This window comes from Zingiber officinale, chromosome 7A (genome assembly GCF_018446385.1).
Source record: "Zingiber officinale cultivar Zhangliang chromosome 7A, Zo_v1.1, whole genome shotgun sequence".
NCBI classification, from domain to species: Eukaryota; Viridiplantae; Streptophyta; class Magnoliopsida; order Zingiberales; family Zingiberaceae; genus Zingiber; species Zingiber officinale.
In genome coordinates this window covers 135,545,709-135,560,303 of record NC_055998.1, presented here as the reverse complement: position 1 = coordinate 135,560,303, position 14,595 = coordinate 135,545,709, and the positions used below count along the sequence as shown (strand labels likewise).

At 37.6% G+C, this 14,595-nt stretch overlaps 1 protein-coding gene across 7 annotated transcripts; it reads left to right on the top strand.

Moving 5' to 3' along the window:
* Positions 1 to 492: 492 nt before the first annotated feature.
* On the top strand, positions 493 to 3,889 carry LOC122002721 (dehydration-responsive element-binding protein 2A-like). Of its 7 annotated transcripts, none has more exons than XR_006117707.1 (4): positions 495 to 633; positions 2,127 to 2,168; positions 2,243 to 2,318; positions 2,702 to 2,864. XR_006117707.1 is itself a non-coding variant. In XM_042557996.1 (2 exons), exons 1-2 carry the CDS (start codon positions 608 to 610, stop codon positions 3,582 to 3,584), a joined length of 909 nt encoding a protein of 302 aa, XP_042413930.1. In that variant the 5' UTR covers positions 493 to 607; the 3' UTR covers positions 3,585 to 3,889. The 7 variants fall into 7 exon arrangements, 2 of the variants coding, with proteins under 2 accessions (XP_042413930.1, XP_042413931.1); XR_006117708.1 differs by having other exon boundaries at positions 2,239 to 2,318; XR_006117706.1 differs by having other exon boundaries at positions 2,127 to 2,318.
* The last annotated feature ends 10,706 nt before the right edge of the window (positions 3,890 to 14,595 follow it).

Here is a 14,595-nt window from a genome sequence, read left to right as displayed (position 1 = left end):
TTTAGTATAAAATTGAAGTTATTCACTATAGAACAATTAAAATAGTAAAATTTGTTATTTATTTTCAGCTAGAATTTAAAAAACGATATATACTAATTTTTCATGAGTAAAAATAAAAACGTATCACGATCATTTTATTAAATTAAATTAAATTAAATTATAAAATTAATTTCATAAAAATAATATCAAACAAAATTAGAATTTAAAAAAAACAAACTTTTAAAAAATAAATCTAGTTTGAATTATCTAGGCTGAACTTGGACACTCAAGACGACCGTACGACTATTGAAGGCCACGTGTATGACTAGATGTGAGTAGCTGTCTACGTCAAGGCTGGCGCTGCCATCAGCGGGTCGTCGCACTTCCTGGAAGCTTCGGCCGACACGTGGGGTGGCAGCGCTCATATCGCTACACGTCATCTCACACGTGACCTGGTAACGCATTCGCCACGTTGCTATTAAAATATTTCGACCTCTAAAGGATGATGATTCCTTACAGCTTAAGATAAATCGAAGCTTCCAGACCTAAAAAGCAATTGGAGATCAGAACGATTGTGGAGAAACCTAATCCGAAGAAGAAGAAGAAGAAGCAGACGAAGAACAAACAGATGGCGAGGATGATGGAGACGAATAGGTATGGTTAATTTCGTTGCACCAACCGATCCTTGATCCATTCTTTTCGAAAAGCTTCGTTAGTCAACTTTCTCTGCGCTCGATTTGGTTCAGATCGTTTAAATTTGTGCTTTTCGTGCCTGTTGTGTTCATCGCTTAATTGGCGTTGTTTTGGCACTGTTTCTCACTCTTCCTTTCTTGTTGGACTGACTTTATAGGCTTGTGGGTTCTTTCTGTCTCTTTTTCCCCCTTAGATATGCCAGGTTTGAAATTTATCCATTTTGGACTCAAGGGTTTACGATAGAAAGGAAATTTTAGCGGATATAGCTCTTGGCAATGGGAGGTTATTGATTGAACATACTAACTTGGGCGAAGTTGGAAGATCACTGTTACCTATCGAAACATCTCCGGATTCACTCGAATTCCGTGTCGTATGAGAAGAAAAACATCATTTGGGCGGTGGTGTGCGATTGAGGGTGTGGGGAACTACCTAATACGGTTTCTCTAGCTGGTTATGTTTGGGATTTACTTTAGTGTCTTTGCAGTTTGGATTGAATTGTCTCTCTCGTACTCTTTAACAGCTTTTAGTGATTTAAACTGAGAAACCTAAGGTGAAACCGGTTTAGATTCAAACAGTTGAGTACCCCTCCGTAAAAAAGTGAATTAGCGTTTGCAGTGCTTGGATTTGGTTGGTGCTAGTAGGGCATTTATACTTTTGGCGGGAGCTAATTGAATAGATCTGAGTGTTTTTCTTTGTTAAAGATTCAATGATAAAGGTTCTTTGATTGTCAAGATGATGATTGTTCTTCACTTGATTGATGTTACAGAAATTATGTTCTTGACTAGTATCTCCCTCTTGTGCATAGAAGTATCAGAGGGAGGATTTTGCGTTTTGATATAAAGGTTTTAGGTTGGTGCGTAATAACGAATCTGTAGGTAACAATCGATCTAATAGTTCTCTGTTGCTCACTCTCGAGGAATAATTTGATGCTTTGAAGCTTTTGTTTTCCTCTTATAAATTATGCAAGTTGACAACATTGACCCACAACGATGATACCCCGAAGTGATTTCCAGTCATGATAGTAAGGATGCATGTGCAATTTATGTTTGGCAAAGTTGTATTGTGCGAAATGGTTCTACACTTCTACATGGTAGTGACAATTGATGATTCCTTCACTTTATTCTTCCAAAATGGCAACAATTTTTCACGATTATAGAATGTTTCTAACTCCAGACTGTAGAACCTAACAAATGCTGATTTTGTGATGGTTTTGTTTTTAGTGGAAAACCTGATTTCTAGGGAAGTTAGGACTTAGGACAAAGTGTTGTCAAGGTGAAGCTTGTTTACCTTGGTCTGAACAGATTATAACCCGAAGTTTTATTTTGCTTGTTGTATTTATCGTCTTCCACAAGTTATGCAATTTTAATACGAGTTTCTGGAATTCATTGATTTAGATTTTAAGCCTTCTTCTATACTCACACTCCATGTTGTTTTGTGATATTATGCTGGACTAGATCTGAGGCGCAGGTGATTGATTGTTTTATTCCGCGGTGCATGTAAGTATGATATTGGAATCCTTTCTGATGTTTTTAATGTTAACTTCATGTTTCTCTTGCTTTTGACAAGATAGCACACAGCTTTGTTATCAAGATTGGTTCTTAATTCCAGTACATGCAGACCAGTTCTAAGTAAAATCAGACTTCCATGTAAGTTGTATTTCTGGCAATTGTTTTGTGTATGTGTGCGCGTGAACCTGCATGATTTGTTCGCGAAAAATTCTCCTGCGTAACCTCAATTGAGCCCGTGTGAAGCGTCTTCTATGTTGCCTTTAAATGTTTTCTTTGTTTGCTGTCTTCGACTCTATGGCTCTTATTAATTCTTGGTTTCGATGAGAGATAAAGATGACTGATCAGTGTTCTGTTTCCTCACTTATACCTTTTCTGTATCCTCTGCGTGTTCTTTTGTAGTCTATATTGATGTCTTGAGGGAGGCCTTTCCTCTGTTTACCATTTCGCTTGTTAATGTCCTTATTGGCTTTTTGCAAAATTTTCTGTTTACCCGCTTTCTAATTTCTGTGATTTTCCTGAAGAAAAAAGAGAGCACGCAGGGGGAAGAATGGCAACGAATCTGTGGCAGAAACTATCTCCTGGTGGAGAGAGCATAATCAAAAGCTCGACTGCTCCAATGAGAATGAGAAGCGAGTTCCGAAACCACCTGCTAAAGGTTCAAAGAAAGGTTGTATGAGAGGCAAAGGAGGGCCAGAAAATACTAGCTGCCAGTACCGTGGTGTTAGACAACGCACCTGGGGCAAATGGGTCGCTGAGATCCGAGAACCTAACCGGGGGAATCGCCTTTGGCTCGGAACTTTCCAAACTGCAATTGAAGCCGCCCTTGCTTATGATGAGGCTGCAAGAGCTATGTATGGTAACTTGTCCCGCCTTAACTTTCCGGAGGCTATGCCATGGGAAGAGTCATGGGAGTCTGCTTCTTCAGCTTCACATAATTGTCCCGCTGTGATTGGTGCCTCCATTTCTCAAGAGGATCAGATTAGAGATCCTAAAGCTGAAGTCAAAGAGGAGCTCCAGTCTCATCACAACGATAGTATTGGTTTCTTGCAAGAGGCACCTTTATCTGCTGAAGCGCCAGAGGATGAATTCTCTGTGGAGGACATGTTGAGGATGATGGCAAATGAAATTGACAGCAACAGCGTGAATGAGTTTGGTGCCACAGAGAACTGGCAATGGCCTATGCCAGAGGACAACCTATTGAACTTCCATAACATAGATGATACCATTGAAATTGGCCCTTTGTGGGCCGACAGAGACCGACTTGAGTTGGATACGGAGTACAGTGACATTGTTTCAAAGCCGTTGTTGGGTGATGACTGGGAGCAAGGCATGGTGATGGAAATGCCTACAACTGCTGAGTTTGGTGCCTCCACTGTGGATGTCCTTTCAAGTCCAACTAATTGATAATGTCGTGACAAACCATTTATTTCCAGAATCACTCGATCTCTACTTTTTAAAAGAGATGAGAGATGTATAACCTCATTTTCTGCCTTGTACATAGTTCTCATAGAAGTTGGAAGTTGTATTCTGTTTGATTAGTCAGTCACCTGTCATGCACATAGGCAGTCTCGGCAAGGTTGTTACTTTATCTAGTCAGGACTGCTGTATTTTGTGATTTAAACATGTCGCATATGTCATAAGGGACTCCCAGCTGTGTACACAGATCTCTTATTGGAATTACTCTATCATTTTTAAATTCTATTTTATTAGTCAAGTGTTTTATGCGGTTAAACATGTTGCTGCTTATTCGGCAACTTCGGCTAAAAAATGTATCATGTGGTTCATATGGAAAATCTATTTGACGAGTCATCTGTGATATATATTGTTATATATTGTGGTTTAAGGTACTCTTGTGTTTCTTATCACTAAATGTGGTTCTTAAGGAAGTTATTCTATATGATTAGTTTGTCATGTACTGTGGTTAAGGCATTCTCATGTCTTACGTTTCTTATCGACTCTTGAGTCCACTTTCTTTAGGCCAAAATACTATTTCTTTTATTTTTTTTAAATTAACAGTAAGTACCAAATTCTTTAAATTGACTATTTTAGAAATGCTCAATCTATCATTGGATCAAGAAGTATTTATATAGGCTTATTTAGATGGTCAGTGTTCGGCCAATGTTCTTAGATCTAATTGCTAAGGAAAATCCTAAACTTTGCACTTCTATGGTAGGATTAATAAAAATAAACATAAATAAATTATAAACCAACATAAAAAATTTATCAAATTTAATTTAGATTGAATATAATTTACATTCAAGTATTTGTATTTGTAATTTTATCTAGAAATAACATGTTAAGTAATATTAAATAATATGATAAATAAGTATTGTTGAAAATCAATACAACTAAAGAATGTCATATTTCAATTTTTGTTTTCAATAAATAAATGTTCACACTATAGTGCATTATTAATAACAATTATTCAATCAAATTATCAAACTCAATCAATTATATATTTAGATAATAAAGTTTTATTTTCACAAGGCTAGTACATGATTAAGAAATTGAATCTATAAAAATATACTAATTGTAATGAAATAATAGAGAACCTCTTAGTATGATAATAAAATATAAAATATTCATCCAACAATGAAGACATCTCAACTAAATAAGTAGAATTTAATTATTGTTGGATCGAAAAAATACTAGAAGGGTGAATAACACACTTCATACGCGTTCAATAATAATTCAAAAAATAAATTTGTGCATCGAACCAACAAAGAGAGAGTAGGAAAAAGACATGATAATTTTACTTGATTTACCGTCTTAAGACTACTATTTCAGACTCGCAATCAATTTGATTGATTTCGATAATCAATCATTATTAACTTTCTTTCTAAAAGGGAAAAAGGCTTGTTTCTTTTACAATGGTAGGATAGAAAACAAGCTTACTGACCCTTAGATAGATAAGTACAAAAGAAATGAATATGATACAACTACAACAAATGAAGGTTATCCAAAACTAGGCTTGAAGTGTTGTGTAGTTGTAGCTTGAGTGTAGTTTTTTGACGATGTAACAACATGTGGTGGAGCTTGAATTCTTCAACAGAAAATAACTAAGTTTTGGATCAATCAATGTGTTGAGGCTGCCATTCGATGGCTCTTTTATTAGGTATTTCGGTCGCTTATACCAACTCTGGATACCCCCATCTTGGCTTATCTAATCCACCTCCATTGGTGGGTTAGCCATCTGGTGGGTTAGTCATCTCCGGGCACCTGGACTGCTGACATAGCAGCATCTAGACGGAACTCTATCTGCATCGACTTTTTCCCTTCCTAGGCACCTGAATCCGTCCCGGACACCTAGAAGTTAATATGCATCGTCCAATCATGGCATGTCACCTCACCTGGACGCAGGTTGGAATTCGAGCTATCCGAGCGCCTAGATCCACTCGGGGTGCCCGGACCTCCTGTCGCCTGGAACCACTCTAGGCGCTTGGAGTTCGCTGTTTCCCGCCAATTTCGATTTAATTTGTTATTTCTTGTATCACAGTGTTAGCATAGACATAGTAAAATTATGATTGGCGGTTTTATAGATGTTCGGTCTCAACTTCAAGTCTCCTGTGAAACATTAGGTTGAACCAACACCTACTACTTTCCTTCCCAGAGCGTGTCCTCATCGCTCTACTCGAGAGAGTTTACTCGGTGTCAAACCTTGGTTCCCTCTATCTATTTGGATTTTTGCTCGACTTGATTTCGAATTCAGGACTTTCCGCTAGACTTCCGGTCCTCAATCCGTCTAGATTTCTTACTAGGTGTCGTCGACCCCAGGGCTTCTTGTCTTATATCAACGATCTGTCAAGATTTCCTAAGCAAACCCACCAAACAAGATTTTCTTGCCCAGTCTCTCTAACCAAGACTTCCTTGTTTAGACTCAATTAGGACTTTCTTGTAAACTTGATAAGCACATCAAACTGCAAATAGACTTAACTTTTAACCATTTGCCAACATAAAAACCTAGGTTTGATCATATTGTGTTTCTTGGACCAACATTAATAAGCTATTAACACCATTGGAGAGCTCTCACGCATGTGATTTTTGTTGGACCCCGTAGGTGTTTTGATGTGATCAACCAAGTTAGGTTAGGTTCTGCTTGTTATTTGATCCCTCTGTCTAAGTGTGCAGGAACTTAGGAGCGCAGGAAGTCAAGCGGAAGACGCAGCTAGCGAGAAGGACGGCACGGGAAAGGAGCCGACGGACTCGGTGCGTCCGAAGGACAAAAGAGCTGCGGAAGAGTACACCGGTGGACGAGAAGAACGTGCGCGGCGTTCGAAGGACTAGAAGCCGGGTCAGAAGCCTGCTCGAGGAGAAGGTCGGAAATTGGGTGAAGCTTCGGAAGTCAAAACAAAGGAGAAAGTAAGCTGGAAATGAAGCTCAAGGCGCCTTCATCAAGTATTGGAGGCGCCTTCATTCTTGTTTGAGGCGCCTCAGCCTTGGTCAAAACGACCGTTGACGATTGGATAGAGTTCTATCCATTCACCCGAGCTGAGGCGCCTTGGACCTTAGTTGGAGGCCCCTTTGACCTACGGGATAGACTTTCCAGGAGCTATAAAAGGGCCCCTGGACCTAAGAATGAGAAATCAATAAAGCGTTCAACTCTGTATTCATCTCTAGCAATAGTTCTAAGCTTCTAGTGTGTAAAAGACTTCTCCGCCTTCAAAGAAGGAAATCTTTCAGAGCTTTTTCTACTGCCTTAGATTAACAACCTTCTTGGTTGTAACCAAGTAAATTGTTGAGTCTTTTTCTTTTAGTTTACTTTATTACTGTTGCATTTTTTCTTTTGAGTTGAAAGTCTTAAGGAGGGTATACTCTTTTATTTTTCAGGCAATTCACCCCCTCTTGTCGGCTCCGCTGCACGAACAAGTGGTATCAGAGTCAGACCGCCTCAGAAGGACTAACCGCTCGACTGAAGCACAAAGATCAAGATGATGGCCGGAACAAGCATTCATCCCCCGAAGTTCGATGGAGACTTCGCTACGTGGAAACGCCGAATGGAAGTATTCTTCAAGACAGAGTTTGATATTCTTCTTATTATGAAATATGATTTTGCAGCACCTAAAGTTAAGGAAGAATACAACTAGATGAAGAAGGAGCAAGCCGATTTCATGGCCAACGGAAAGGCGGAGTTCCACCTGCTCAGCGTCCTGCCACCATAGGAGGTAAGTCGGATCGGAAGCTACAACTCCGCTAAAGACCTCTGGGAAAAATTCCTGGAGCTCCACGAAGGAACCTCAGAAGTGAAATTAGCAAGGCGAGACATCCTCCGGACCCAGTTGACAAATCTCCAGATGAACAACGACGAGAAGGCAGCGCAACTTCAGGCGAGAATCAAAGAGCTAATAACGCAACTGACCAATCTCGGAGAATCGGTAACGAACCGAGATTCTATCCGGTATGCGCTCAACGCCTTCCCAAGAACTCCAGAGTGGATGTCCTTAGTAGATGCTTACTACATCTCTAAGGACTTTGAGGTAAGTACCTTAGAAAGTTTATTCTCTACATTTGAATTTCACGAGTCTCGAATTGCAGAGCCTAAACAAGTAGAGAAGCCCAATCTTAATATTGCCCTACAAGCCGAAAAGGACGATCCCGACTCTAAAGCGTCGATCGACGTATCTGAAGCGGCTCTTTTGGTAAGAAAGTTAAATAAATTTATTAAAACTAATAAATTTATATCGCAGTCAAAAAACATCAACACAATAAAAGGACGGTTCGATGCTACAACTGCAACGAAGAAGAACACATCAAGGATGATTACCCTAAATTAAAGAAAAGGGACAAGGAGCAGTCTCAAAGACCAAAGTCCTCCAAACGCAAGAGTCTGAAGGCTACATGGGACGATTCTTCCTCCTCCGAGTCAGAAGTCGAAGCCTTCTTAGAAATAGCATTGATGGCCAACCATCTCTTTGAAGATGACTCGAACTTAGAGATGAGCATAGATCAAGGGGGAGAATCAGAAGAGGAAAGCTACGATGAAGGGGGAGCATCACCAAGTGAGGTAAGCAAGGTACGTGATCTCACTCCCACTCAGTCGTTTTAATTTATCAAAGTACTTACGAAAGATCTAGCAAAACTAGAAAAAGAAAATGATAAATTAAAATTAAAATTAGAAGAATCATGCCTCTTAGAGTTATTTAACAACTTAAAATTAGAAAATGACAATTTGAAAATACAAATTGAAAATTTAAAAATTGCTGCATGTTCAAAAACAAATCTTTTTCAAAAATCAAAACCTGAAATTTATGTAAAGCTAAATTGGTATATAAGAAAACATCAGGGACAACTTAGAAAGATTCCCAAGACTTATGTACCACCCAAATATTTAGCTAACCCTGTAGCAAGGAACCTATACCGGGTTCCAAAATCTTTACTAGGTTAAAATTCTTTAAGTTAAGACTTTCAGAAGAAATTAAATAATGAGTTTCTTTATAAGGCTTTGTCTAAGGAAGTAGTTTTTGCTCCAATAACCAAGAAGGCCTAGTGTCTCGCCACGACCTGGAAGCCAAAATATCGAAAAAAAATGTTTAATTAACTTTCTGATAAAAGCATTAAAATTAGAATTATATAATGCTTTCAATTTTTTTTAAACATTTTATTGGAAATTCTTCAAAAAAAAATATATAATTTTTTCCAGAAAAATATATTTTTTTTTCATAAAATTGTGACTTAGAAAATTCTCAATTTATTTAAGTTAAAATCATTTCTTAACTAAGTTTTTACTTAAAAATTATTCTGAAAATAATTTAAATTTTAAAACCTACTTAGCGTTCCTCTAGTAAATTTCTTTTTACTTAGAAATTTTTCTCAAACAAATTTTTTAAGTCATTTTGCAAGTGATTCCTTTTAAAAATATGTTTAGCAAACATTAATAATTGATTAACTTCAAAATTTCTTTGAAAATTCTTAAAGATAATTATGTCTTAGAAATTTTCTTTACAAATGATTCCCTTTTTCCCTACTCTTTTTGTTGTGATCAAAGGGGGAGAGTTAGGTACAAGTTTAGGGGGAGTTAGGAAAATCAAAAATCTTAATATTTGAGGTTGCAAATTCTATTATTGCAATTTTTGTACTTACAATGTTAGGTTAGTAATTTTTCTTAAATTACTATTTGTTTGTTTTTATCCTAACTTGAACTTGGGTTGATGCACATCAAAAAGGGGAAAATTGTTGGACCCCGTGGGTGTTTTGATGTGATCAACCAAGTTAGGTTAGGTCCTGCTTGTTATTTGATCCATGTGTCTAAGTATGCAGGAACTTTGGAGCGCAGGAAGTCAAGCGGAAGACCCAGCTAGCGAGAAGGATGACACGGGAAGGGAGCCAACAGACTCGGTGCGTCCGAAGGACGAAAGAGCTGCGGAAGAGTACACCGGTAGACGAAAAGAACGTGCGCGACGTTCGAGGGATGAGAAGCTGGGTCGGAAGCCTGCTCGAGGAGAAGGCCGGAAATTTGGTAAAGCTTCGGAAGTCAAAACAAAGGAGAAAGTAAACTAGAAATGAAGCTTAAGGCGCCTTCATCAAGTATTAGAGGCGCCTCCACCTTGGAGGCGCCTTCATTCTTGTTTGAGGCGCCTCAGCCCTGGTCAAAACGATCGTTGTCGACCGGATAAAGTTCTATCCATTCACCCGAGTTGAGGCGCCTTGGACCTTAGTTAGAGGCGCCTTCGACCTGTGGGATAGACTTTCTAGGGTCTATAAAAAGGTCCCTGAACCTAGGAATAAGAAATCAATAAAGCGTTCAACTCTGTATTCATCTCTAGCAATAGTTCTGAGCTTCTAGTGTGTAAAAGACTTCTCCGCCTTCAGAGAAGGAGATATTTCAGAGCTTTTTCTACTACCCTGGATTAACAACCTTTTTGGTTGTAACCAAGTAAATTGCTGAGTCTTTTTCTTTTAGTTTACTTTATTACTGTTGCATTTTTTTCTTTTGAGTTGAAAGTCTTAAGGAGGGTATACTCTTTTATTTTTCAGGCAATTCACCCCCTCTTGTCGGCTCCGCTGCACCTATAATTTTCACCCCTGGGCTACGGTACAGTGATAATGATGCTCCATTAGTTATCACTCCATCAATTCCCAAGCACCTATTATTCGAATCTCAGCTACGATCGACTGCAGCGTGATTTCCTCTAGTGGGATGATAAATCTCGGATGTTAGCTATCGTTGGGCGATGAGATGCTTGCACTTCTAAATTTATCCTAGTGGGTGATGATAAATCTGATAGTTAAGGTAGGTTTTGAACTACCTATAAAAGAGAATGGCAGGCCAATTGACTTCAACAACTGGACAAGTGACATAAAAAGAAACGCTAAAGTCAATACTATAGCCACAACCACATTGTAATGATATCTAACTCAGGAACAATTGAGTAAAGTTTGACTATTCAACAACTCTAGGACAAGCTAATTGAGTTGCAGGAAGGTTCAGTTGACTCACGAACTGCAAAGAAGGATTTGCTACTAAGTCAACTCCAGAACATCCAAATGAAGAAGGGTGAATCTATAAGTCAACTCCATAGTCGGTTCAAAAAAATCTTGAATGGCATTCACGTAACCGACGAACAAGTCGACAATCATGACTTGATCAAGTAAGCACTTAAGGAGTTTAGAAGGATCACTTTGTAGGCATCAAGGGTTGATGCTTGCAAAGTATCTAAGGATCTTTCAATTATAAAACTAGACAAATTCTTTTGTGATTTTGAGCTCCATAAACAAACTAACCTTGATAAAAAAAAGGCAAAGGTATAACCTTAATTGTAAGAAAATCCAAGTTGAAAGAGGAGATCGAGTCAGAAATCCGAGTCTAAATCAACTTACGAATATGATATATCTTCAGAAATCGTGCACTTGGTTAAATGAATGATCTGATGGAAGAAGATCTCTTGAAGATTTGTGAAAAAAGAAATCTTGAAGAAAGATTTTGTCAACGTTCAATGCTTTGAGTGCAACAAGAAAGGACATTTTAAAATTGACTGTCCACTTCTTAAGGAAAAAGAGACTGAAAAGAAGAAGAGGAAGAAAAAGATATTAAAAGTAACTTGAGATGAGTCATCATCAAAATTCGGATTAGACTCAAATCAAGTCAGCCTAATGACATTAGTAGCAATCAAAGAAGCATCAAGTCTTGAGTTCGAGTTAGACTATGACTCAACATCAGACTTAAGTTAAATTAGTGACTCAGACGAGTCAGCTGATAGGGTAACGAAATCGATCATCGAAAAATTATAGTCTACTGTTTCATATTTGACTAAGACTCTAGCTAAATACAAGTATAAAATTAAGACTTTACTCAAGGAGATCAAAGACCTTGAGGAAAAGGCTAACTTTGACTTATTGACTCAGGTTAATCAAGTTGAAATCTCAACTTAAGTGTCAAAGTTTGAGGAAGAAAATTCTAACATGAAAAACCTAGTGAGTTAAAGTCAATGGTAAGCAAGTTAACATCCGGGTCTAAGTATTTAGATATGAAGTTTGGATCCAAACGAGCTGCATGCAATAAGACTATACTTAGGTTTAGCTCGAATCAAAATTATATTTCTTATTGTACCTTAGTCAATAGAAATTCTAGAAGTAAGATAGACTTGGGTTCCAAGTCTTACTTAATTAATCTAGTTTATTATAAATATTTTTTGGATGCCTAAACAACATATACATGTGATTAATGATAAGGCTTTCTATGTTGACTTGAATGCTAAATTGAAATATGTTAGACCTCCAACTTAAGGGGGAGCTAACTCTTGGATCTTTTAGACTAGGATGAATTTAAACCATATTTACATTACTTTCATTTTCAAATTAATATAATTTTAAAATTAAGTTATTTTTTAATAATAATTTTACATATTATATACTTATTGCTTTATTCAAACTATTTTATGAGTTTTGATAACTTTTCTTTAAAAAATTTATGTGTGAACTTAAGGATTAATTGAAAACTTAGAAATACTTAGTGCAAAAAGTTAAAATTTTGACTTTTCGGTCACCCGGACAAGATATAGGTGATCGGTAATTAACTACGTAAAAGTCAAACAATTTGATTGGGGTAGATAAAAATTGGACTGTGGTCGATCGAGAAGCTTCCATGGTTGCCCACATTCAAAAAGTCGCATTTATTACAGTGGTAGAAAATTATGTCCCCAGTCGTCTGGGAAGCCTCCATGGTCTCCCACCTTACCTTGAATGAGCACCTTGATTAGACGTATGAGGTCATCGGATAATCCTACGGTCGCCTGGACAACCTTTTATAAAGGCAATGACGAGCATCCCTAAGACTTCACTCAAACCCTATTTTTCCTCTTCCAAAGTTGATTTCAAGCTTATTTTGAGTTTGTTTTCAATCCATTTCTCAAGCACATGCCCCCTTTCTCGATCATCATGCCTACATAATATTTTAGACTTAATCATTTCAATTTCATCTTATTGTATTCATAATATCTTTTTTCTTATTAAACTTAAACGTAGAGCTACTGAGACTAGCACCTCACAACATGCTTCTAATGACTCTAGGTTTTCCTTTGATAACCTTAGAGGCATGAACAACATGCATACATTTCCATGTACACTAAATATTCGAGTCAAAAAAATTTCACTGATCACTATGTCGACATACTAGAGATCATAAACATCTTCGAACTTAATCATTTCAATTTTATCTTGTTTTATGCATAATATATTTTTTCTTATTAAACTTAGTTGATTATTTTACTTGTTAGACTTAAAGGTTGAGCTACTGAGACTAACAACTCACAATATCCTTTTGATGATTCTAAGTTTTCCTCTGAGGACCTTAGACTTAGGTATGAACAATATACATACATTTTCATGCACACTAGATATCTGATTCAAAAAATTTTTACGGAACATTATGCGGATGTACTAGAGATCATAGTCTACTATGGTATGCCCACACTTATTTACTGTGACTAGGTAGTAAACATTGATCTAAGTGCCAAGTTTTATAACAACTTGACTAGGTTGGACGACTACACATATTGTGGCAAAAAGGCGAATATGCTCGCCCCCAGCGCCCCCGCCAACCCGTCCCAGGGCCAACACGGAGGAGGTAAATCACGGGCGGCTACTAGCCTTTGGAATAGTGACTAGCACATAAGGGAGACATTTACCTCGGCTTTGCCGAGATTCGAACCCGAGACCTCATTGTGGCAACACCTCATGCGCTAGCCACTAGACCCATCCGAGGGGACTGGACGACTACACATATGCATCTAGTGCTGGAGGTGTTGATATCATTTTCACAACAAATTTGATTAGCGACTAACTCGAGTTGCATCCCTCAGCCTCCATAATCTACTGTTTTCCATGTTCTAGTTTACCTTTTCCTTATGCTTATTCTGATATCAGTATGGATTTTATTTACACTTACTTTTTTGGTGGCAAATAGACTCCGACCGTCATCAACTTTAGCTCTGTCCAACTCAAAGTTGAAGACTATTGTTTTGTACAAAGTCCTATATTCATGTATCTTGCTTCTAAATACTTAAGACCTTGTTGGCAAAAAATGATACGCTGACCCAAAACACCCCACGTGATTAGTCCCACAGTCATTTATAGCCTTTAAACAATGACCATTGCATGGGGGAATCAATACTAGAGACTTTACTATCGTGTAATCATTCCACTCTTTTCTTCTATATGCCCTTAGACAGAGATTGAACATTAACCTTGCTATCATGCTATCATGTAATTTGACAAGATAGAGCTTAGAAATTTCACTTTAGCAAAGATGGTCCTCATAGAGAACGCCTTAGTTTAGAAGGATGAGAGGCATGCTCCTTATTCTCTAGAAATTGATGATATTTTGGCTGAGTTCGATGTTGATCCAACCCAGCTACCAGTACCTCTAGCACCTCCACCTCCTTTGACCTTGGAGGATTGAGTAATCCGACTCAAGGATACTGTCACTCAAGAATTTCAGGATGTTAAGGCTCAGCTGCAGGAGATCATGAATATAATGTGTGCCCAGCACACAAGCTAGCAGCATCCTGCTCCATCTACCTAGACTGATCTATCCTGGCTCATCTTTATATTTGGACTAGTAGTTATATCATTTTGGCTATTGTGGACTTGGATTATTTGATTTTATTTTGACTTCTTATGACTTATCTTATCAGTGCTCGACTTATCTTTATAACGGACTATTTTAGACTTGTAGTTGACTTTGTTTTTGACTTCTTATGACTTATCTTTATAGTACTAGTTTGCAAATTAATTATTTGCTTGATTTAAATTAACTTGTTTAATCTTGCTTATCTATACTTGACTATATATGTTTTCATTGATTAACATAATTCAAGTTTTTCTAATATCTTATTTAAAAAATTAACTCATTTTGATGAATGAAAAAGAAGGAGAAAGGGGAAAACAAGGGTTAGTTAAAGTCAAGTTCAAATTTAAAATG